The following is a 25,911-nucleotide window of genomic DNA, read 5'->3' on the forward strand; positions in this document are numbered from 1 at the left end:
GCGAAAAGATTCAAGGCCTGCCAAGAAGAACCATCAAGAGACAAGTGGAGCCTAAAAGAGGCATAAGAAAGAAGAGATACGGAAAAAACGACGCTCAATCAATTCCTTTATGCCTGCCCATCTTAAATTCCAATATTGGCTTATTAGGCCAATTATATTTCAACATCCTTCCTCTCTCCACAGCACCTGTTCTAAGTCTTAACAAATGGTGTTCCTACCGACCTCAACGGGACACGGTGCTTCCGGCTGGGGTGGTACATTCGTATCGTATCGTATCGTAACTCTACAAATTATACAGGGAACTAAATTTCCTCTTCTTTATCTTCTCGATTTTCATAGCCCACAATATGTGTAAATATCGAAATATATAAATGTGAGATATTATCGATAATTTCGTAAATAAATCTAGTACAGGTGTTAAGTTTTTTACCTGCAATTTCAGCATTATATCCAGTTATTTTCTCATCTTGTTAAGCCCCCTGAAGTAATGTTTCACACATTTTGTGCTACATTAGGATTATTATTTTTAGTGGTTTCATAATAACACCTCATTTTTTTAAGAAATCATGTTATTGTTTCAGATGTCAAGTGTTTTTTATGTTTGTTTCAGAAGCAGTACACCGTTCCAAACGTCAATCCCTTGCTATCATGGAAAGGTTTCGCTCGCAGGCTGTGGCGCAGGGAGTTCCCATCCAACTTTGGTGTACCGCCCGCGCAGCCTCCAGATTCGTGTGGTCCAGAGATGGAACTCCTCTCAATCTTGGTCCTGTGGCATCCTCTGCCCCTATTCAGCCTTTACTGAGATCCAGCTATAACATCTCCAGAGCCTTGCCTGAAGATGCTGGGAGCTACTCTTGCACGGCTTTGGCTAATAACGAATCTGTGATGCACGAGGCTAGAATTGATGTTTATGGTTAGTGGAAAAATATCACAGTCCAGTGAAGTTTTTTTTCATAATAGCTCCATAAAGAAGGCCCTGAGGAATTATTTTTCTTCAGTACCTATTTACTTCATCTTTGGGATTCTGTGTTGACGGTCCTTTTAGGGAATGAAAGGAGAAGCAGTTCTGGGAAGGAAAAAAGAATAAGGGAAAAAAATTAACTACCTGTGATCAATTTTACAGGAACTTTAGAAAAACAATTAAGTTTAAAAAAATAATTTGTTATTTGAAAAATTAAATAAGTTTTGCGACGGGATTTCGCTATGTACAGATTTTTGGCAAATTAATCGACTTTTATGTTTTTGTCAAATATTAAACTCTTTTTTTTAAATACATCATTTGTATAAATAACTGCGTCCATATTACTTGTTTTTTTTTTTCAGGTCCACCCTATATTCGCAGTTTGGGGCCCATTAAAATACTCTCTGGGACAACGGCAACCATTCACTGTCCTTACTATGGATATCCTATCAGGTGCAGCATTACTCCAATCCTTAAACCTAAAATACTAGAAACAATGGATTACCTAAGTAGAAAATATCTTCATACAACTTCATATAATCTAGCTGGGTACTGGAAAATGAACAAACTTCGCTTACAACCGTTTGCGGTTGGTTTGTTCCTTTCTCATGATACGTGGTTCGAATCGCGTGTTCCCGTCATAATACACATCTGGTGCGAACACGTAGGGCCCCTGGTCAAGCATGTCTCCCAGTGTGGACGTTTTTATGGATACGTCTTCTGATCTACAATTTATTTTTGTACATTTGTATTGTCCATCATGCACTTAAGATATGCGTAGTTTGAAGTTACTATTGTTGTTACTGTCCATCATCAGGTCAAATGATGGAAACGTCGGCTAAAGAAGGAGGAAGCGCTAAAGTCACAATAAAACTTTGGAAGTTTTCTTGAAGTCAAAATATACTGTTTAATGTGCCGCGTCTCGATATTTTCAAGTGCTCGTAAATCATTTATAATAATAATAATATTTTGTTAATTTATATAACGCCGTTTTCCATGAAAAGTCACCTCGAGGGCCCTGAACAAATATATTTATTAAATAATAAATACTAAAACTAGTGACTTTCATAATATAAGACTTATATCTAGTGACTTACGACTGATGCCTATAACTACTGTCTTAGTGACATATATATTTACATATGTAGAAACTCAAACATAACATACTTACATTTAAAAATACATTTATAAATACTCTTTCTAATTTTACTAGCGCCAGAAGAAGAAGGAATTTCTATAATATTAGGGTGTTTCGTAATTTATTTTAGAACACCTGTGCATAATGCGTCCATTGGTTTAGCTGGATTTATAGTAAAGTATAAATATCTTAAATGAATGAAGTCAATTCAAGTAAGAGTCAAAAGTCTTCATGGAAATTCAAAATTTATATTAAATCTTTACTTCTCGATTTCAATATTCTCAATCGATTGCGCAGCTCAATTTATGCCAATTTTTAAATTAAGGTTAAAATGGGTTTATTTTCAAAATTATGTCATCATGTAATTTTAATCGAATTGCTTTCAGTAAGGTAAAATGGGAACGCTCGGATCTTCAACCGATTCACTATGAAAGATACAAAAGAAGCAACAGCATTTCTTTAGCACACACCAAAATCAAAAGATTAAACATACCTAAGAAGTTGAATCCAAATTCGAAACTTATTGATATGACAAAACGAAATCGAAGATCCTTCACTGCGGATGAAGACGGAAAACTAGTTATAACAAATGTAGATAATTCTGAAAATGGTGCAATGTATACTTGTACAGTTACCAGTCCAACGGGAGAAATGGCTAGGAGGTCTTTTGAAATACAAGTACTAGAGCCACCTTTACTGGATGAACTTAATTTCGGTACAAATATACAAGAAGGTCAGATAGCTAAAGTTATCTGCAGTCTAAAAAGTGGAGATACACCAATTTTCTTCAATTGGCTGAAAGATGGAGTGCCAATTTCCGGAGCATTAAAGGTTTGTATTAATTTTTATACTAAAAAGCCTTAAAATTATCAAGTGACTGAAATTTCATCCAGCTGTTCTTGGCACAGCTGCTTGGCACAACCTTGCTTTATTTAAATCCGTACATACTCTTATATTATACTTATGCTTGTTCTCGCTGACAGAAACAATTTATTTTAGGTAGATGAGAGAACTCAAGATATTTTGAGTATGTTGATAATCAAAAAAGTTGGATTACAACATTGTGGCACTTATACCTGTATTGCTTCTAATCACGCAGCAAGAGTCAACGTTTCCGCTGAACTCTTCATAAAAGGTAAGTCAGTAAGGGATTTGTTTAGTATCGAGTTATCGTGAATTTTGAATGTTAAAGATTTAGTTTTAAAATAATATCCATTGTCTTCAGAAAATATACAGCTTTATATAATAAACCCTTGAATGCAGTGAGGACAGTAAGGTTAGGCTTTCGGTTAGCTGCCAAATTGAATTGTTTCATTTGCAATTCTAAGTTTTTCAAATAATAATTATTTTTGCAGTGGCTCCAAAATGGCTTGAAGAACCCCAAAACACGTCGATGGTTCTAGGACGTCAAGGGCACGTGGGCTGCAGTGCTAGTGGATATCCTCAACCACAAGTTCATTGGATGAAGAAAGATGGTGAACTTCATTTTCAAAAATCCGATATATACTTTAAAGAATTTAAATTTCACTTGTGTTGGTATTTTTCTAAATTTTTATTGAATCCACGCAAGATATCGAGTGAAGTAATTTGTCGTTTTTTTGCTTACAGAAGTCAGCGGGGCTTGGCGATCAGTTTTGGAACAAAGAGGCAGCGTTCTTCAAAGTCTTCCAAATGGCAGCTTGGTGCTAGATATTGTGGCTGTCGCAGATGAGGGAATATACTCTTGCAGGGCAGAAAATGGAGTTGGACAACCTTTACAGAAGGATATTCTGATATCGGTCAACAGTAAGTTATAATTTAAATAAATTATAACGTACTGCATTAATTATACAATACATTTTATCATATTTTTTACGAGTATATGACACCTCACAAGAGCACCCCTGTCTGAACAGTATAAAGACAAGGGAATTATGTCACCAACCGTTTTGAGGCGGGATAAGGTAGGGGTTGTAGGAAAGGGTTTATTAAAGCGGGTCTTGAAGAGGCCCGAATTGTATGGAGGAGGAAAAAACTGATGCTGGTAGCTCGTTCCAAATACGAGCCGTTTTACAAAAAAACGAGTCGAAGAAACAGCTCGTTGTCATGAAGCAAACGTCAACCGTGAATGGGTGTTCCACTCGTGTACACATATATATATATATATATATATATATTTTTATTTTTTTATTTATTTAACGCCCAGAGGGCTTTTACATGGTTGGTAGTATAATTTTAATTTGACAGATACTTTGAAACATAAAAAATAAGAATAAAATTACATTTGATAAAAGCTATGCAACAAGTTATACAAACACAAGAAACAAAAACAGAAAATTACAGCTATTTGTAGGTTTACATGATGTGTTTAGGAGTATTGTTGAAATAAATCTTGTAAATGATCCACAAAACTTGCCAAGTTGGTATTGAATATGTCAAAATCACCCAAGTAATAATTGATAATGTATAATTGATAATTTTGTTGAACACCGTATCCCAATTGCCCGAGGCCAGTGGAATCATTGCTTGTCTTTCCACCTTCTGAGGCTGAAAGATATGTGTGCAAAAGATAATTGAAAAGAGTCTGGTTATTAATATTTAATTACATTAGATATTAATAACCAAATAATTATAGATATTACTTCGGTGGTGTCTCAAAAGAGCGATAATGACAGATCTTCCGCTTTGGATTAAGGTGCAAGTATACTTTATTTTAGCGCACGTATTCTAATTTTTCACATGTTACTTTTTTAAATTTAATAGGGCCAGTGACATTTGAATCATCAGTATCGAATGTGACCACAAAGGTTGGGCATGCAGCGACCATTATGTGCGAGGTCTTTGGAGATCATCCTATCAGAATATTTTGGACACACAACAGTAGAACTTTGGAGCTGACATCAGAAAGGTATTACACTTCATTACAACTTACGGTAAAAAAAACTAGATTTAGTTAAACTTTCACACCTATTAAATTAAACTTTCATCTTCAGAATGAAAGTCACAAGTCATCAGACGCAAAAGGGAGCCACAAGCGAAATTTTGTTGAGCAGCACAGATCCAGGAGATTCTGGGGTATGGTTGTGCAAAGCCAGTAATACTTTTGGAGCGGCACAACATTCAACGTATCTAACTGTCCAAGGTAAATTCTGTTCATTATTTTACAAGTTACTTTATACAAAACTAGGAATCATGCCTACTCATTGAATCGTTTTAGTTGCTGGCTTACTTTTCTGAAACCTCGATTGCGATATTGAGTTTACACAAAGCAACTGGATTCGTAACTTAATTATATACTTGGTGTAGAATTAAATCGGTTTGAAATTCGTTATTGTTTTTATTTTTAATCATGGATTATTTTCTTTCAGAGCCACCTGGTCCCCCAGTGGAGGTGTCAGTAGAGGCAGTTAAGGGGCGCACTGTGCGGATAGGCTGGAGGGCGCCTCCGCTACCCCCAGTACTCTACATGCTGCAGTATGCTCCTCACCACCACCTGCACTGGGATTCTGCCACCACTATCAATGTCACCAGGTTATTATACAGTTTTCTCTGAAATTTGATTTTATATTGGTTTCTCAAATGGCATACCACACATAACACTCCGTTTTGGATGTAACTGCCTACTACGTGACATTTTGCAACCAGACTTTCTTAAATATTTTAAAATATTAAGATAGTACCTTACGTGTATTGTTCTACAGTACATAAACTACAAATTGAGGCAGATATAAGTTGTTCACAGACAGATGACCTGATGAATCAAAGAGGTATGCTTTCCTGAGCTGTTTAACTGTGTGTGATTTTTAGTTTTTTTTTTTTTATTTTTTTTTTTTTATTATCAATATAAAGTTTTTTTACAGGTTTTTTTTTTCGATGTCTGTCTCACTAGGATAAACCTGTGTCGAGACAGACGTATTTGATACATGAATTAATGTTTGCATATTTTTTGATACATAAAATATTTCATTACATTAAATGACATTGTGAAAAAGATACAAAATAATAAATAATAATAATTAATGATAAATTTGTTAATCAGCATCTAGTTGGAGTACATACTTATGAAGGGATTTTTATAAAACTTTTGATCGTGGATCTGTCTTGGCTGATGATCCAAGATTTGATGTCGGAGAGCATTATATAGCCTTGTTGCAAAATATCTAAAATTTCTCTGGCTAAAAGTTGTTTTAGCGAAAGGGATTTGTAAGAAATTATGTCCTTTGGTTCTAGTATCACGAGCAGTTTGGATATTGTCAAAAGTAGTTTTCTGTTTGAAGAGTTATGTTGGTATGTTTTTGGCATAAAGTTGCCTAATGTCCATAACATAGATTTTCCTAAAGATTTCATCCGAACTGCTTGTGATTGGTAGTTTGAGGATAATCTTTATTATAAGTTTCTGAGCTTTAGATATTGGATCAATGGCGGCAGCGTTTGCTCCTCCCCATGCTATGATTATATATTGTATATAGTCGTATAATTAATTATCTTGTACCAACTGTTACCTTAAATCGTTGCCGTTATTTTATTTCAGCATTCCAAGCCAAATAAGGCAGTTTACGGAAGTAACAGGTCTCCGTCCGGCTACTCCCTATACTGCTAGAATTTGTTCCGTTGGTGTTGCGGGCCTCAGTGCATACACGAGACCTCTGCTTTTTACCACCATTGAAGAAGGTATTATTTTATAAGTTATTTAACTAGCTAGATCTTTTTGATACCTTGTCAATAAAACCTGATGATCTAATTTCTTTGGTTTTAGCTCCGTCATCAGCCCCACTCAGTGTGCAAGTAGAATCAGGGCCTGGACCGGGAGAACTCAGAGTGTCCTGGCTACCTCCTCCAACGCACACCCACAATGGATTACTGTTGGGATACATTATCAGAGCTGTTCCACAGATCACGCTTCATACTGGTATTTCTTGAACTTTTACCGTCTTCTTTTTCACCTTTCTCTTTTTCTGAATTTCTCTCTTCATCGTAAAACCAAAAACGGAAGACACTCGACGTTTTGTTATTAATAATAAAGCTTCCATATTATATAAAGAATGTTTTTGGCGAGCAAGCGAACGCCAGATGGGCGGCGTGCATTTGCTTTTTACGCAATCAAATCCAATTTATTACCCCAATTTAACTACAGTTTTATTTGGAGACTGATAAAGTTTCGCAAAATTGACTTTTTATATCAAAAAGAAGATTACTGTTTACTTTGATTTTGAATCACTGTGTATAAAGCTCGAGCAACGCCGGTAACTTCTGCATTATTAATACAATGGTAGAGTTTGATTTTGCGGCGTTTCCAGTAAATTTGTAATCTCCGTGCCATATTTGAGTGTTCTTAGTAGCTTTTTAATAGTCAATTTAACTCTCCTCGGAAGTTCTTGCGTTCACACTCACTTTCGCGTTCACACAGATTATTGATAACCCATTTTTTTTAAATGCTACAAATAATAATTATGATGTGCTACAATTTATGGGAAATACTTTGTGTCGAATGACAGAGAGATTGGTTAATCACGTTATTCCTTCCGAGCACCTTCCATTGATTAATCGTGTCCTGTGTTGAAAATATTGCAAACCGTTTTCAAAAAGTGACTTTGTTACAGCCGCTTCACTAATCTTGTCATACTACGAAATAATTACTTTCTGTGCAGAGGAAAAAGCCAGGGTACTGAAGATGGAGACCAACATGAAGCAGGCCATAATCCCAGGACTCACCAAGGGCGGCCGCTACTCCGTCACAGTGAGTTGCTACAACAGTGCTGGGGCCGGTCCGTCATCTCCGGCTGCCTATAGAGATACTCCTGAAGGAGGTGAGATTATTTCTAGAAATAAGAATAATCTTTGGTTTTGGGTGATCATCGTGATACCTTCCATATTAAATTGGCAGCACATTTCTGTACTACGTCTTTCATCGATATTTTTCTGATCAAAACGTCAATTTTTTTCAGCAAGCATTTCGGAAGCAACACCTTATATTTAGCTTCTAAGCTCAGGACTGGTATGAGGACATTGGTGATTATTTTTGGGTTATTATGCCGTTTCTACGCTTTCTTCTAAATTCGACATACATATTGGACAGTTTCCATCATCAGATGCTTAAATGTTGGCTAAAGAAGGAGTAACCCAAAAATGTATCACTATAATAATTTTGGCCCTGAAAACCTCAAATCGTATCGCTATGAGTGGAGTTTCGAGCTGCAGCCTGCAAAGTAAAGATTGAAAAAAAATGCCTGATAGATTTTAATGTGAGAGAGTACCAGAAGAATAATATTGATTAACTTGAAATAGTATTTGATTTAACTATTAAATTAAACAATTTTGTAAATGAGATCAAAAGAATTTGGCATTCTCAAACTATAAAAATATTACCATTCGTTATTTCAGCTACTGGCATTATAGCTAGCTCTCTCATTAAAAATTTAGGCGTATTAGATCTATCAAAAAAATTATATATAAAGATGCAAAAGTCGGTCATTTTGAATACATGTAGGATAACGAAAGATTTTTTAAATATTTATGTTGAGGGATCAGTAGGATTTATAGGCCCTGTTAGGAGTTCTACCGAGCCGAACCCTCTGATATCAAAATATCTGGAGTCAGTGAATTATTTTCCCATTTGATCTCTGGTGAGTTGACGTGTTGTTCTTGTATTTTTCTGTATTTATTTTGCTTATATAATGCACTTGCATAATGTTGATTGACTAGATGATCATTTGTGGAAAAGTGTGTGGAAGGGTTTAGTTTTTCCTTTGGGGAAGATTTAACCCGGACATAAACTCGGAAGTTTTTTTTTTTTTTTTTCAGTTCCTGAGGAGGCTCCAGAAGACCTTCAGTGTTCAGCTGTCAGTAGTAGCAGCATGAGGATCAGCTGGCGTCCTCTCCCCCTTCACCTGCAAGGTGGGGCCATGACAGGATACACACTTTTCTACTCTTCCATGGGTAAATATAACAAAATTATTTTCATTTTCGTCGTGCGGTAATCATACTATTAAAGATAACATTCCTAATAACTTTACATCTTTTAGGGTAGTAGTATGTTTTCAATCGTTTTTCAATAACTACTACAGGTAAGCTTTAGCTTAATCCATGGTTTTAACCCAGAGAAGCCAATATTTAATCATTTATTATTTTTCGGAATAACTTTTATTGAGTAAAACCTCAAATTGTAATATTTAAATATTGAAGACAATATTAGTGATTTTTAAACGAAAATCTGAAACAGAAAAATCAGAAAAGGAAACGGTCACATCTGGGACACTTTGGTAGAGCATTGTCCCGGAAAGACAAGGGTCCTGGGTTCGAGTCCTAGATGTGACCGTTTCCTTTTCTGATTTTTCTGTTTCAGATTTTCGTTTAAAAATCACTAATATTGTCTTCAATATTTAAATTTAATCATTTCTTTATTTTTTCACCGTATCTTATATCTTTCAAAGCGTTGACTTACCTATTATCTCTTGGTGTGCCAACGCTAATTTTAGCTTTCCGCCAACTGATCCAATTATCGTAATAATTTACTTCTTTTCTCCAAAATGATGTAATTTCAAATTTGTATCATCTTTATATGTTTATAAAAATAGTTTATAATTAAACATAAGTAGTTACTCCAGAATAATAAGGTTTAACCAAACAGTTAAATCATATGGATTCTCTATAAGCCTGATAAGTTCCATTAGTTTTACCTTTTTAATTAAATCACTTTGTTACTGTATTTGATACCATTGTTGTACGTTGCAATATGTAATACGTTTTTACATTACTTTCTTTGAATTAGATGGCAAACAAAACAACGTGACATCTGTCCACGGTTCAGTGCAGTTGGACGGCTTGCAAAAGTTCAACAACTACAGCATCTGGGTTTCTGGACACTGCCGACTGGGAATGGGACCTACCTCTAGACCTATTCTCTGCTCTACTATGGAAGACAGTAAGTCTCCGACGTTCAAAACGACAGGCTATAATGGGGCAGCAATGCGATTATTTATAGTTCACCATCCCTAATTTGATGAAACAGTAACTCTCAAAGGAGGAGAGCTCGAGACCTTTTCCAAGAATTGGGGACTGTATTCACTGGTGCTCTGGGGATTCTGTTTTTTAATAAAACATAATCTGTGGTTAAAAAACGTATATGTGATGATTTACCAATGCAAAAGACTCCTTGGACCTGTAAAAAATTATAAGACTTACAATTTAATGACATTAAAATCCCAAAATTGAATACCAAACTCATTCAAAATACTTATCTCTATCTAGGAATAACTTATTATAAAGCCTTCCTTTAAATCTGAAAATTATCTAAAATAGTCAAAATTTTAGCTTAATTTGACAAATTTCATAAAACTTCTATAAAGGTCCATTTCTATTATTATTATTTTTTGTTAGTGAGAAATTCTATGTGTTTTTCTGATTTATTGTATTGGAATTTATTTACAAAATCTTACCATTATTTACATGATTTTGAAGTGAGCTAGAATTCCTTCACCAAACACCAGAGTATTGTTTCTTTATGGTGAGGATAGATTATTTTAATTTTTCTTTATAACACTGTATAATATGTAAAAATTATACGATTTTTCGCGGCAATTTGGCGATATCAATATTCAGTCATATTCTCTTTGGTGTTACCAACCGGTCCTAACACAAGAAGTGACCTGCGCAGACTGGAACCCAGTGTTACAAACTTCAGAGTTTTCGTTAGTTAAATAAAATAATAAACGTTAATACTAAATTATTTTCTTGACGCTCTGTTTCTAATGTTTCTAGTACCAACCGCTCCAGCTGACGTGAAGGCTTTAGTTTCAACATCCAGCTCCATAGTGGTCAGCTGGCTGCCTCCACTCTATCCAAACGGGAGAATCACACACTACACTGTTTACGTGAGACTGGCTTATGGGTACGTTAAAAATTGCTAAACATTTCCTAAACGGTACTCGATATTAAAGTTTAAATTAGTGGATTTATCAATCATCAAAGAAATTATCCAGAATTGCCATATTAAAGATACAGTTTATGTTAGTAGAACGCGAATAAGACATGATATCCATTCCTAAAATTGTAAAATAATATCTTTCGCCAACGACACAGTCTTGATCATACAAAAAAAAACCTGGGAAGAAACATATCGAAGCGCGAATGCAGAAATAAACAGGTTGAAACAATGGTTGGATGACAATTACGGATAAAACTTACTACATAATGTTTACACTAACGGACAAAAACCTTTCAAAATAAACTCGAAAATGATATTCATAACTCTTGTAAAAAATTATTCTGACTATTGTAACTCACCAAAATTCTCAATACTGACAAAAAAAGAATTTTATTAAAGATTTAGGCATAATAATAGATTAACAGATTAAATGGACAGAACATATTGGACAAACTTTTAAAAGAATACGTAAATTTTACTACATTTTTCTTAAAATAAAAAATATTTTATATTATTTTCTGTAAAATATATATGTAAATATTTTTTATTACGAAATAATTAGCGTATAGACATCTGTTATTCTGTACACATATGTTCATACTTTTGCAGTTTATATGTATGGCAGTATTCCTAAAAAAAAATAATTTATAAAACTCATGACGACAGTTCCTCCCTAAACACTCAATCAAACCAGTTTTTCTCAATCTGGGAGGTATTAATTAACAGTTTGAAACATATACTATAAACTTACCCCTATTCAGATCGTTTGAAATAACGTACTTTTATAAATCGTCATTGGACGATTGGTATATATACTTTGTTATTATTTTGTAATTTAACCCCCTGTCTGCTGTACACTTACTGATATTCTTACTTACTTCATGTATATTATTTGTTATTTTGTTAATAAAAAAATAAAAAAAGACGTTTCTCCGATTAGATCTTATATGAATTTTTTTTTTTTTTTATTAACAAAATTTTTGATACATATACAATTCAGGTACATACATAGTAATAAAGAATGAAAGAGTAACAAAAAAATCCCACAAAGGCGAAGCAATTTTTTCATGTGAAACAAGCAATAAGGAAGTTGAGTCCATTTTTTTTATTTTTTTTTTATCAATTTTCAAACTTAAATACTGGTATTTTTTTTTTTTTTTAAAGTTTGATTTCATAATTAAATTAATTCTCAAAGTTTAAATTTTATTAAGCCCGCCAAAACGAGCGGAATCCGAGCGGTAAGAGGCGGGGTGTGGTGTGACGTCATTAGAACTGTGAAAACCACGTCGCATAAGCATTTTGTATCGAAAAATTTGTAATTCTTCAACAAGGAATTCCAGTAATTTTTTTACCAATGTTAACCGTCTATTAGAATTGATGTTATTAAAAAAAAGAAAATTGATTAAGATTTCATAGTTAAATTAATATTTTAAGTTAGAATATTTGCTTTTCTCGCCCGGTACGGTACTTGTACGGTACTGCCGTCGCTATTTGTTGACGTTCCCCGCGCGAATTCAGGACCACCGCGCAGAAAATTAAAGACCAATAGTAAAATAACGGTTTACAGCCCAGTTCACTGTTTGACTTTTCTGGGCGGCCGGCGGCCTGAAGTGTATCACATGCTATGTGACATGTATAATAATAAAAACTTCTAAGTTATGCAATAAACAACATATTATTATAAAGCACTCTACGAATATGTATCTTTAGAAATCCATTTCATATAATAATAACAACAAATACGTACATATATTTGACAAACCCAAATAAACCTTTGGCCTATACACCTCTCTCATCTAAACCGACCATCTCTCATGTAATAGAAAGAGATGCACCATAGGTGATCTGTTGTACGTACAATCACGACACATGTGACGTCAGAATTCTTTCGACCAATCGTGGAGCATATACAGTCTATTGCTATTGAATGCTTTTTCAAGAACGTTTAACTAATTCTAAGAATAATAATATAGAAATATATATATATATTTTGAATCGATATTTTTTGATCTACATGAACATATTTTTTATAAGTCAAAATATTTTTTACTCAACTTCCTTATTCCTTCCAAACAATTCCTTTCAACAGCCCGATATTGTGTTTAGAAAAGATTATTTACCTGTCACGATAAACGAAAGTAGGATTTAGATTTTCTTCCAAAAACAATCCAAGTGATTTAACACATTTATTGGATTTCAGAGGAGGCACCATGCAGAGTTATCGCGTGGCCGAGCAGTGGCCAGTGGGCGACGATAAACAGCAAGACTCCTTGTCCCACGCTGTCAGGGGGTTAGAACAAGGGAGAAGGTACGAGGCCTGGGTGACTGCTGCCACCCTGGTGGGGGAAGGAGAGCCTTCAAAGACTGTCAGTGCGGAGCCTAGCGATAGGGGTAATTAACATTGTCTAGTATAGAAATGCATGGCGATTGTGTGAGATAGTTACAGCCCACCACTATCCCCACTCCAGTGTAAAGTATTACCTAACAATTAACCCAATCAGTCATTAACACGCACACTCAAATGACCAAGTGTATGCAAAAATATTTTTTACACCATAGATATTTCGTTGATGCTAATTTCCTTTAGTTTAATCTTTCAACAATTATTCATTTAAGCGGAAAAGGTTCAAGTGAGTTATTAGTATACGAATGATGAATTTGGACAGCCGTCGAAACAGCGTCTCGCTGGCTCGAAAAGTGCTTAAATTATGTGGGTCTATATTAACCAATAACCACTGCTTGTGTTAAATTGTGCGTGCACGTGCACGTGCACAAGCGTGTATGTGCATAGTGTACATTCTACAGTACTGTACACGTACACATTTCGTTCAAGCCATGTAAACTCACTGAACGTTTTCAAAAATGCCTTAAAGCTAACCGTTCTCCTGTGAATTTGAAAGGTGTTAGTTTAAAGGCTTGTTCGGAAACGGTGTGTTAACTGGACTAGCTGAAACTTTATCGTTGGTAATTTATCCATCGCTTAAGATCTTCTTATAAAATAACATCTGTCTTGAATTATTATTGACTTTCCAAACCAATGTTACCTCGCAAAGCTTCTTTTCGTCGTTTTCTCCTTCCAATCAATTGTATATCAATAAACGTGAATTTTCTAATTCTAGTTGTGGCTGGCATATCATCCCTTGGGGTTTCGCTAGTGGTAGTTGCTGGAAGAGCATTGAAGCTAGCCTGTCGTGCTCTTGGAAGTCCCCAACCCCGTACCGTCTGGTACCACGATACCAAGGTCATCACTCATCATCCCAGCTTCATCCTCAACCCCGATGATAGTCTACATATAAACAGTGAGACAATTCATTTAAATGGTATTATTTCATTGAATATAATCGAAAATGTAAGACTATGTTCAATCTTTTGCGTCCTTTTTTGCTATAAAAACCATTTAAATGTTGATAAATTAACAGAGACAACCTCAAAATATTTATGGTAATATCAAAAATACATAGGATACATTACAGAGAGGATCACTAATTTTGAAATTGTTTATTGTATGGGCAATAACGTCGATGTTGTACTAGATATACCTACAAAGAAGAACTTATAATCTCATGATGGGGATGGACCAACAAGGGAACATGTATCTGATCCAGACAATAAGACGTAGTAGAGAAATATACAAGTTCAATTCCACTGTTTATCTGAGCCATTAAAATGAAGATGATTAAATATTTGATAGTAGAAGACACAATAAAAAGATGTTACAATGAAATTTTAACTATCTGTTTATTGTTTATGTTTCAGATATGAACCCATCACTGGAAGGCAACTATACTTGTGTGGCTAAGAACCTGTTTGGATGGGACAGTGTATCTTATCTTATTGCGGTGGTGGCCCCTCCGGCCCCTCCCCGCCTGAGAGCCCTGCCAGAAAGACAGGCCCTCCTGCTGGAATGGGCTCCACCTAACCATACCTCCCCTATTCTAGGCAAGTTTCCAGAATGAGTAACTAAATTAGCCAAATAAAAATATTTTTAAACGTGAGTTTTCTGAGAAAGTGTTTGGTATTCCACAGGGATCATTTATTAGACCTCGCTTGATTTTTCCGTATATCTGCAGTATGATTTTACATGATAAAATATATCAATTAAATTTGGATTTGGCACCTTGGCAAATAGTGAATAAATTCTGCTTTAAATAGAAAGATATTTTTTACTAGCTTTTTAAATCATAAATGTAATTTTAACTCAAAGAATGAAACAACCTTTTCCCTGCATTCGGTTTTCTATGAGGTATAAATTTTGTTAATTGTATTTATTTATTATTCATTAATGCCCTATCGGTCTTTTTCAGCGTATATTGACAGTTTATGTATGTAAGTGTAACATAATAATTGGAAAATATCATAACTAAATACAAAAAAAATAAAAATCAAATGCTAATACTAAGATTAACATAAAATCCAAATAAAATAATATTTTAAATAAAGAAAAGATTAAAGTATAAAGTAAGTATGTACATTGTACATTCATATATGCATTTAATTATTCATGTTTGTTGCAAAACCAGTAAGACTGAAAACAGTAAAATAATTTACTCTTCAGGTAAATATAAAATAAATATATATTTATATAATATACTGATAAGTATTATAAAACAAATGTTAAAAAAAAGAAGAAAAATAATGTCTGTTGTATCTATAGAAAAAAAACTAATAAGTTATGGCAAAATATCAACGACATAATTAATATCGAATTTAAATAATAGTACTTGAAATGGTAAAGTAAATCAAAGTATAATATACATATCAAGTATGACCGTACATGCATACAGTCATTTCGTCTAAAAAATATATAACAAATAAACTAAGGAGTATGTGAGTTAAACGTTGGAAGGTATAGAGACAAGACTTTTTTTTCTAAAAGCTAATAAATAATACAAGTTAATAACTAGCAAATAGGTCTGAAATTAGTTGCCTTTTGAAACTCACAAAATTATTAACACCAAGTATATCAATAAGTTCACAGTATTTGTTTGCAAGTTGATGAATTCTTGGAATTGGTGAATACATAGAGTAGTTAGTATTGAGGTTATTGTTACATTTAAAAGGATCTTTGTTTCGAGTTTTTCTGGCAGGTACATTCATATAAATTAATTAATGAAATTAATAACTAGACCGTCTTTAGTTTTATTCAATCAATATTCAATAATTGATCAAATCTTATTATTTGAAATCCTAAATAATTGTCTGGACTCACCAGAACTTACCAATTTAATAAACCTTCATATTCCGTCTAGATCAACCCGACAATCTAATTTATTTTATCTACCCTTGAGTAGAACAAACATTACTACCTTAAACATTACTATTTTTACCCCTGTACTAATAAAATAAATGTTCTGCAGGGTACATATTGAGTTGGAGAACAGAGTTTGATGTTTGGCAGGTGGAAGAGATTGCCGGTGGTTCAGCAGGAACCAGAAGGATCAGCTCCTTGGGGTGTGGAAAACTATATGAAGTGAAACTTGTGGCTCAAGGAACTATCGGAACATCTAGCCCTGCTGTGGCAGTTGCAACCACTCTCGGCACAGGTTTGTCCCTGCATAATTCTATTCTTACTGACTATCATCGCACTATTTCTCTGCAGAAGGATACAAATGGGATGGAATCCCATGTTATGCCAAAACAACTATGTTTCTCGGCACACACCATTTGGCTCAATAATATTCGTAAATATTTCAAATATACTGGTCTATAATCTTTTTCAAGAGAATTGTGTTCATTTGTTTGCGCAACATCTTCCTGGTTTTACCTTTTTTCATCCACTTCATGTAATATCAAAATTTAATGTCACCAAAATTTTACAAATTTGAGTAGTATGGTTTAATCATCATTAAGCTAAAAAACGTCATTCATTTGAGGTGAAATGTCAAATGTATGAACATCGGTCCATTTCTAGCCAATAAGAACAAATAACGTATTTATTCCACCAGATTAAAAAAACAGTTTTTTTTCTGCAGTAATGACAGCGCCAACTGGTTCCGACTGGATCTGGAGTAACTCAACTCACCTCTCTCTCCAATTGGACAGTTGGACTGATGGAGAGTGTGGAGCCTCCAGGTGGAGCGTGGACTATAGACCCCTCACCACAAGGCTATGGCTCCAGCCAGACCCTTTACCAGTGAGTTTCTATCTTAAATATAAAACATTTTTCTGTGTCCTCAAGCAGCAAAATGCTAAAATCCTCAAATGGTGAACTCTGGTGTCATGTTTTGTATCTCTCTTTCAAATTTTCATATTAAATTTCCATCTTTGACACCAAATTACTTGTTGATAATCTGGCGTGTAAATAGCACAGACCATCAGGAAATATTTTAAATCCCTATGAAAAAAAATGGATTGATCAATGAATTCACTCTGCAGGAGAAAGACAACTTAAACCAGCCACCAAAATACATATGAACAGAAAGACTCACCAGAAAATAGCACTCGCAATTGAATTTTGCTCCTTGATCTTCAATCACCACAAAATATATTTGAGTTCGCACTGTGAGATTATAATGTGTCACCAGCTCTCAAGAGAGTAGAATTATTAATAATGAATCAGCACATTGTAATAATACGTACTGCCGTGATTTGTGACATTTATTGTCAAAAAATATTTCAAACATTTTAGTCTTCAATAGACCTCTTTTGACAAATGATACAAACTGGATGAATCCATCTGATCAATGCAAAAGGTATCGGTAATCTGTTACCATTCACCTGCAGAGCAAAATCCATCCAAAAATGACCAGAGATGTCTCTTTTGTCCATTATATATATTAAAAATTAATTAATTCATTTATGTATTTTAAAAATTAATTCACACTAATTTTAAATTAAATTTCAAATTTTAAATCGACTGCTTCTCCATTACTCGTTCCAAAAGTGTTCTCAGTTCCCACTGAAAGGAGGTGTTTTATCTCGGGTTAAGCCAGGGGTTAAGTCATCCATAAACGTGGTTTTTTAATATGTTTTTAAAGGTGGAGAACGGGCACTTCTTAATAATAGGAGGGTTAAAGCCAGCTCGGTGGTACCAGATAAGGGTCACAGCCACTAACCAAGCAGGCGCAATAGCTGCTATTTACACGGTAGCTACAAAGACTGAATTTGGAGGTTCGTATTATGACTAATAAACAATGAAGAAACCAAATATTGTAGAACTTAGTTAACGTGGTCTCCAGTAATACATTTCTGATTGTGATTTTCTTTGGTTTCTAGAAATGATTGGGCCTCCCAGTGATCCCATGGATACGAGTATCCTGGTGATGGTGTGCAGTTGTGTTTTGCTCCTTCTGTGTATGCTGGTTTGCGTATTTGTTGCAATACAAAAGCACAGGCAAGTTTCAGGATAAAATATCATTTAATTTATTTAGAACAGTCAACTTTCCAAAATTAGTATTTTTTTAAATAATGTTAAAGCTCTCACTCGATTGAATGAAAGTAAATTTAAATAATTCCAGAGCTCTTTTCAGGTGCCTTATTTGATCAGATTTTAATTATGATCAGGGCAATCTTGTAAGAAGCCTGGAACAGTGTAATGGGACTGCAGTTATATCGATGTCGAAGCAATGGGGTACATCATATGTCACTATTAGTCTTCCATCAGTAGTTGCTCTCCAGCCTGCAAGGTGCAAATTACTATAACGACTTAGAAATCACATTGTTGCGACACCCTCAAGAATTGACATAAATATATAGTAAAATATTTTATTTTTAAACGTTTTTACAATGAAGTTATCTCCTACGACGAAATTTCATGTTATTTACAAATGTATCACCATTCATTTTTGGAAAATACCGAATACTACCGTAGGACTCAGACTGTGCTGAAGAATTACGCTGTCAGCCATTTTGCGGGGTAGAGTAATGACAACACATGGATTACGTAAAGTCTAGGTATTGATTGACTGAATAAAATCAACTACTTAACTACTGAACTGATTAAACTGATTACGCGAGCAAAAATCCCATCATTACTACTACTGATGACGAGTTTTGCCCTCCGTTGAACTGCAATATTGTGTAATAGAATTACTCCCGACACTTGCCTTCTGTTGAACTCATTTGATGAAGAACCTCTACTATTCCAATACCAAATTCTAATTATTTTGGGTATTTGTTCAGACACAGGGTGATGTGCGGTTCGTCTGCCGACAGTGTTTATAAAGAGAGAGGCTGCGCCCCGCTGGCTGCGCGCCCCCTCCCCACACCCGACTGCCCCCCTCTTCCAGCAAGGCTCTACACGTCTCCTACAGCCAATAGGAAGGCAAGCAGTACTAATTCAGGTTAGTTCTAAGCTAATTAGAGAATTGACACGATAAACTGTTTCCACTTTTTCTTCGAGAGACATCCATCTTTATTTTGTAAGCGAAGGTTCAAATTCACTGAAGATTCGTTTTTCTATGTTCAAACCTATTCAAACCCCGTTAATAAATTATGACAGGCAATCAATCCACTATATTTTAAGTAAAATCTCGACACTTATAGCAAAAACCCTAGTATATTAATAATACATCCAACTCCTGTAAAATATTGGCAGTATTTACTTGTATTGACTGGCAAATCTGGCCACAATGGGCGTTAGCGTAACATGGCATAAGCATGCATAAAATCCATTAAAATGTATGAAATTACACCAAGCCTCACAAATCGTGCCGCTAGGAGGCGCCAGTTTAGTATACTGCCATCAGAGTGTACAAGAAATGTCAGAAATTGGAGGTATTATAACTGCTCTACCGTATTCGCTTGAATTGGGTGGAATGATGCCTAGTACACCTGCTTAAACTCTCTATTGGGTGTAAACTGGGGGCCGTAATTTTATGCTTCATTACACTGAAGCACAGCAGTATCACATCTTGAAAAAAGAATAGTTCAATTAAAAACTTGAATGCACTATTTTTTTTCAGAAATGTTTGAGATAAGCCCATACGCACAGTTCAGTATGGGATTCCAAACATTTGGCCACGTGGACAACCAAGACAGGCCGGCCTACGTTAAAGCCAAACAGGGTGTATTTAGTACAGGTAAATTTGTTGTGTTCATTACTTTCATATTATCACTAACCACCTTTTTTTATAAAAACCATGTGTTTTTAATTGCTATTTAAGTCTTATGAAAATACATAGACGTCACGTTTTACACATTGAAACGTTATTGCAAGAAAATTCTCATAATGTCTTATAGGTAAACAAAATCCTAACAGCATACTTTTTATGCATATATGTCAATCAAGAAAGGTTACGTGATTACTGGTTATTAACTGGCAAGGTGATAATTTCAAAATTTCCTCCACAGAAACAAGATTTCAAATGGGGTCTGATTCCGAAGACAGCGACAGTATCAGCAAGCCCACGCCTCTTTCCAACACACAAAATAGTAAGTTTATACTGTATTTTCAATCATTACTGCCTTTTCAGTCATTACAAACAAATTAAACCCATTCGACAACTGTTTCAAAAAAAAACGAACACACAATATTTGGGCCTGATTGTATATTCCCGGCCCTCGTTGAGTCTTCATATAAATCATGTAAATAAAAAAATTACCCCCATAACTGGTATATTATAGACTTAACTTACTTAATACTTATACTTAACTTAATTATAGAGATAACTTCCAATGTTTTAACTAACTCCATTGAACAATGACATGGTACACTCACACATCTCTCCTCTGCTGTAGATATCTGGGGTTTAGCCTCAAAAAAACTGACAGCTGACCTGCATGTGATCCAAAACTGAGCTCTCATAAACGTTATGTATCTTCCATAAGATACTCATATCAAGGACATATGTTCACGTTAAGTATCCTTTCAATCACAATCTTTCACAAACATGAAATCACAAGCACCATCTTACAAATTACTGAACAATCAACACACACTTACATCAAGCCACTTTACAATCAAGATATCTAAAACCACAATACTCGAAATAGCGATATAAGCCGCGTCCTCTAGCACAGACCACAAAGTACAGGATAAAACCTTTTACCATATTTCCTGTAGACTATGTAACGATCTTCTAAATGGGTATTAAAACAGCCAGCATTATAAAAATTAAGTTTTTTTTTTTAAATGAAAATACGTTATTAGCTTATCAGGTTTTTTTGTCTTTTTTTTCCTTATCTTTCTTTTCCCCGTATTTGTATTCACTATAATATATGTACTTTATAAAGGTAGACACTAAATTATGCGGAACATTTTTATTGTTGATTTCTTGGTAGTAATATTTTCGTTTGGATCTCTTTTCAGTTCGATTATTTTTTCTTTCTTTTCTAGATTTTTTTCTCGGCTACTTTATGGTAATACTATAGTAACGATTTTTTACTATTTAGCGACTTTATCTATAATAAGTTGTTGTTTTTCTTCTCGCCGTTCTCATAAATTATAATTAAAGAACTTCTTTTTTTACGTGTATTTTTACCTGTATGTAATGTGTAGATGTATGTTGTACATGAATTGAAAAAAAGTCCCACTACTATACCATAATATACCTTTTCTTATAACAGTCTGGCTAATTTGTTTTCTGAAATATATAATATGTATTTATAAAAGCTTTTCAACAAATATGTTTTTCTTTGTTGGTTGTTCATTTTTTTTAAATTCCAACTTTGGGTATGTACTTACATGTTGTCTTTCTTGCTTGTTCTTTTATCTTGTTGCTGTTTATTTCAATTTAAGTTTTTAATCTTTTCCCTGCATTAATTGCCTCTCGTCTCTAATTTTACACACTACATTGTGCGTGTGAAAGTTATAATTTTAATTTCTCTTAAAAAATTTAAAATTGTAGTACCTCCCACCTGCGTTTTGTAAATTTCTCCCGTCCCAACATGAGTCTTATTACTCGTCTAATGTGCAAATGTACGATTCAACTACTTTATGGGACCCGTCCTACAACAACCATATAAATTCCATTGAGAGGATCCAACGAAAATTTCTCCAATCAATTAATTTTAAATTAGAAATTCCTGCGGACGACATTAATTATGATTTTCTATTACGAACATTGCGACTCTTATCGTTGAAAGACAGATGAATACTTAAGGATGTAATTTTTTTGTTTAAAATAAACAGTAACTGGTTTGACTCCCCTGAACTAGTCTCGCTGATAAATTATCATGTACCTAGTAGACCAACTCAACTCATATCGCCATATTATTGTAACAATATTGCAACTAATGCAGAACAAAATTATTTAATATATCGCTTGCATAGATTAGGAAATAAATATTTTGATATCAATGATAAAAAAGTCTGTTATCATATAAAAGATGTTTTGAAAAATATGTTTTACGTATGCAAGAATCAAAAGATAAGTAATTACGTATACACTATCGTTACTTTGAAAATTGATAATCATTATCGATGAATGTCAGTATGGCTTCCAAAAACAAAAAAGCTGTGATAAACTGCTCGAAAAATTTTCCAATTAGGTATATAAATTCAGAGCTTAACTCAAAAAAACATGTACTAGTATTATTTATTGATTTCTCAAAAGCTTTCGATACACTCAGCCATACACAATTAATCAAGGTACTCGAAATCATAGGAATCCGTGGTAAACTCCTATCATTTTTCAAAAACTATTTAACAAATAGAAAAATGTATGTAAAGATTTTGAATGTAATGAGTAATTTTAGATTTATCAAATCAGGGGTGCCACAAGGGTCAATTTTAGGACCAAAATTATACATTATATATGTAATTGCCATGTCTAAACTTTTTAAAATAGCCCGTAGATTTATTTTTGCTGATGATACTGCACTAGTTGTCTCTAATGAAAACCCTGAAATAGCTATTCAAGAATTACAAATTGACTTTAACGAACTACTTAAATGGTCTCATGATGTAGGATTAATTATTAATGTCAAAAAAACTAAATGCATGTATATAAGATCACCGAGCTTGAAAATGTGGAACTTACCTAAAATAACTGCACATAATTTTGATTGTATACATAAAAAAATGGATAATATCTGCTGCTGTGAAAAAATTGATTTTGCAAACGAATATACTTACCTTGGCATAATCGTAGACAATAACTTTAAATGGGACAAAAGTGTGATCAAAATTTGTAACTAGCTCCGATGTTTGGCGAGTAATTTTTATAAATTAAAATTTGTACTGCCTCGATGTACTCTCAAACTTATATATCATTCTATGGTCGAATCAATACTTAGATATGGAATTCGAACTTGGGGACACTCGAGTAATATTAATATTAAATTCATTCAAAATCTACAAACTGCTATAATTAAAAAAATTGTTAAACCTAGCATTTACAAACAAAGAAACAACTTAAAATTACTGTATGGCTCTGAGGGCCTACTCCCAATTAAAGGGCTTCTCTGGTTTATTATAATTATGGATAATGCGGGAGAAAATGCGTACAAAAAGCCATTGGTGCATAGTCACAAAACAAGATTTACTGAAAAAAAAGGCCTAAAAATTCCACTAATATCAAATAAGTATGGTAGCAGAACACTTGACTATTTGATACCTGTGATTTATAACAAATTTAACGAAAACTTTAACTTGAAAAATAATGAGGAACCCTGCCCTAAACTGACAAAAAAGTGGTTAATAAATGAACAAAACGTTTATCTATCCTAAACATTATATTTGGTATTAATATTTAAACTTAAGCTAATGTGTATTATGTTATAACATTAAATGGTAGAACCTACAGACAAGCTGATTGTCACAGCTTTGTGGGACTACCCATATCTTATATTGTATTAAATGTAATTATATTAAATTTAATAAATAATAAAAATAAAAAAATATAAAAAAAAAATTTATGTTTGGCATAGTTGACAAATAATTCTTTTAAGTCTTTATTAACTACAACAAAAAAAATCTTACCTTTTGTACTTGTTTTTAATAATTTATTATGTATACTTATAACTTTACTTTATATTTAACCTTTACACTTTCTACCGTATATTATACTTTAAACTTTATGCGGTATACTTTATACCTTGTACTTTTTAACTATATTTTTATATTGATATTAATGGCACATGTCGTGCCGTTTGTATTTAAATAAATAAAAATGAATTTATTATGAAATGGTAAGAACCCTTTTTGGACTGAAATTGCAATTCTCCTTCAGTCATAAAAATTCTTTCGAAATTCGAGGCGAACCCAGTAGCAAACTGTCCAAGTGAAAAAAACATTCTATAGATTACGCTTGTACATTATCCAGGTTATATATCTCTTTCAAGAAATTACTTACAAATCTCAGCTCCTTAAGTAGCTACAACCAACATTCTAACCAAACGAAGAAAAGGAAAATAATCTCTAATGGAAATAGTGGTATTTCCTGGTGCTGAAAGCAAGGCCAATTTCTGATTGAATGAACAACGCAATTTTTGTTAAATTTTGAAATTTGGTTGATTTTAAACAGATATATATTTTTTTTTACAGAAACCTGCAGAGTTCAATATCACAGATAGCAAGACGGGACAGAACTGAAGGCGAAACATTACACAAAAAAATGTTCCAAAAAACCGAATTAAAAACTTTTCGAAATAATTTTAGCCTAAAAATAAGGCAAGCCTCTGTGCTCTCGGTGCCAAATATTATTAAGAAATTGAAAGGCATAATAAATTTTAAAAATGCGCTTGGCGCTGTATCCTCTCTGCCTACCCTTCGATACACGGTAACGATATAAATATGAATAACCAAAGAGAAAAGAACTTAAATATGTGTTCATTTGATGAAAATGTGTAAAAGTATTATATAAGTAGGTACTGAAAGTTTGACATTCTATTATAATATAATATATTATTTAAATAAATTGCAGTAGGAATTTTCTGTGTAGTTTCTGATATAATCCGCAAGTCGGCAGCATGGCTAAATATGTTACTAAACTTGAAACATTTTTATCATTCTTATCATTCCTGCATTTGTCTTTGTGTGCACATGAGTAATAACTTCTGTAAATAAACATCTATGCAATGAAAACATCAGGCCTGATTTGGCGGCCATCTTGGATCATATTTGTAGCCTTTTGTGTAGGAAGTAATGCTTGAAAGTTTCCAATTTTGAAATTAATTCAGTCGTGCTGCCTTCAGTTAATATACATATATTTTTTAAATAATAACAATCCCTTTGATAGAATATGTTGTGTGTAAGTATAAACTTTGTAGAATAGATGCGACTACATTTAAAAATGTGAATTTTGGGTGAAAATATTTTTGTAAATTTTGGATTAACTCACCATTGGAATTGGTTTTTAAAATCATTTATTTTATATTTATTGCAAAGGAGCCTTAAAAATTACTGCTAAGATCATGTTTTTATGTTTAGTTAAATTTAAAAAATTGCATTATTATTGAGTTCCATTTTGTTTTCAGTATTTTTATTGCTTTTTTAATTACTAAATCAAGATACGATGATTGAGGTAAGGAATGAATATTAAATGGTGCTATATTGGGGTAATAAACCAAATGGGAAAGAAAGAATAACGTCACAAAATGTTTTAATTAGTTTTCTTAAATAATTAATATTTTTCTTAATTAACCGATCAAACGGGTCGCATGAAGGAGACATCACACAATGGCGTCACTTTCTTACACCAGATGTCAATCTCCCAAAACAAAAACATCCTGGACGGTATTTATGACGTCACAACTCGTTCGGAACGTTTGGAATCGATGTTTGTTATTTCCGATCGATGTTTTTTTGTTCTCTTTTAATATATTTTAACCAATGACGTTACGATACGTTAAGACTTGACTCGCAAACTCGAGATAAAATGTGGCAAGTAAGAAACACTCTTTTGTTTCCAGTAAATTCTTAATTCAAACGTTGTTCATGTGCGACAAAGAATATGTGAAATAAACTAAAGCAGGCATAGTTTTTGTATTTGCGTCGAATACTATTATTATGATTTATTAGATACAATA

At 33.6% G+C, this 25,911-nt stretch overlaps 1 protein-coding gene across 1 annotated transcript; it reads left to right on the forward strand.

Moving 5' to 3' along the window:
- Positions 1–648: 648 nt before the first annotated feature.
- On the forward strand, positions 649–24,555 carry LOC149412143 (cell adhesion molecule Dscam2-like). Its single transcript, XM_089646314.1, has 26 exons — positions 649–913; positions 1,324–1,414; positions 2,486–2,930; positions 3,099–3,234; positions 3,455–3,574; positions 3,708–3,884; positions 4,842–4,986; positions 5,072–5,220; positions 5,447–5,609; positions 6,610–6,749; positions 6,835–6,987; positions 7,727–7,885; positions 8,880–9,014; positions 9,847–9,999; positions 10,836–10,965; positions 13,202–13,392; positions 14,121–14,300; positions 14,758–14,940; positions 16,359–16,544; positions 16,974–17,134; positions 17,979–18,111; positions 18,217–18,349; positions 19,156–19,283; positions 19,905–20,021; positions 20,293–20,373; positions 24,428–24,555. Exons 1-26 carry the CDS (start codon positions 649–651, stop codon positions 24,454–24,456), a joined length of 4,083 nt encoding a protein of 1,360 aa, XP_089502440.1. The 3' UTR covers positions 24,457–24,555.
- Positions 24,556–25,911: the final 1,356 nt, after the last annotated feature.

The sequence above is a fragment of the Hesperophylax consimilis genome, chromosome 24, assembly GCF_061612785.1.
Source record: "Hesperophylax consimilis isolate HC1 chromosome 24, BYU_Hcon_1.0, whole genome shotgun sequence".
In the NCBI taxonomy this organism is placed as follows: Eukaryota; Metazoa; Arthropoda; class Insecta; order Trichoptera; family Limnephilidae; genus Hesperophylax; species Hesperophylax consimilis.

Bases quoted from the DNA above. Each gene is read 5' to 3' on its own strand.
- LOC149412143 (XM_089646314.1), top strand. From the start codon at position 649: ATGGAAAGGTTTCGCTCGCAGGCTGTGGCGCAGGGAGTTCCCATCCAA. The intron at 5,610-6,609 runs GTTATTATACAG...ATTTTATTTCAG, and splicing joins ACCACTATCAATGTCACCAG to CATTCCAAGCCAAATAAGGC. The intron at 17,135-17,978 runs GTGAGTTTCTAT...ATGTTTTTAAAG, and splicing joins TCCAGCCAGACCCTTTACCA to GTGGAGAACGGGCACTTCTT.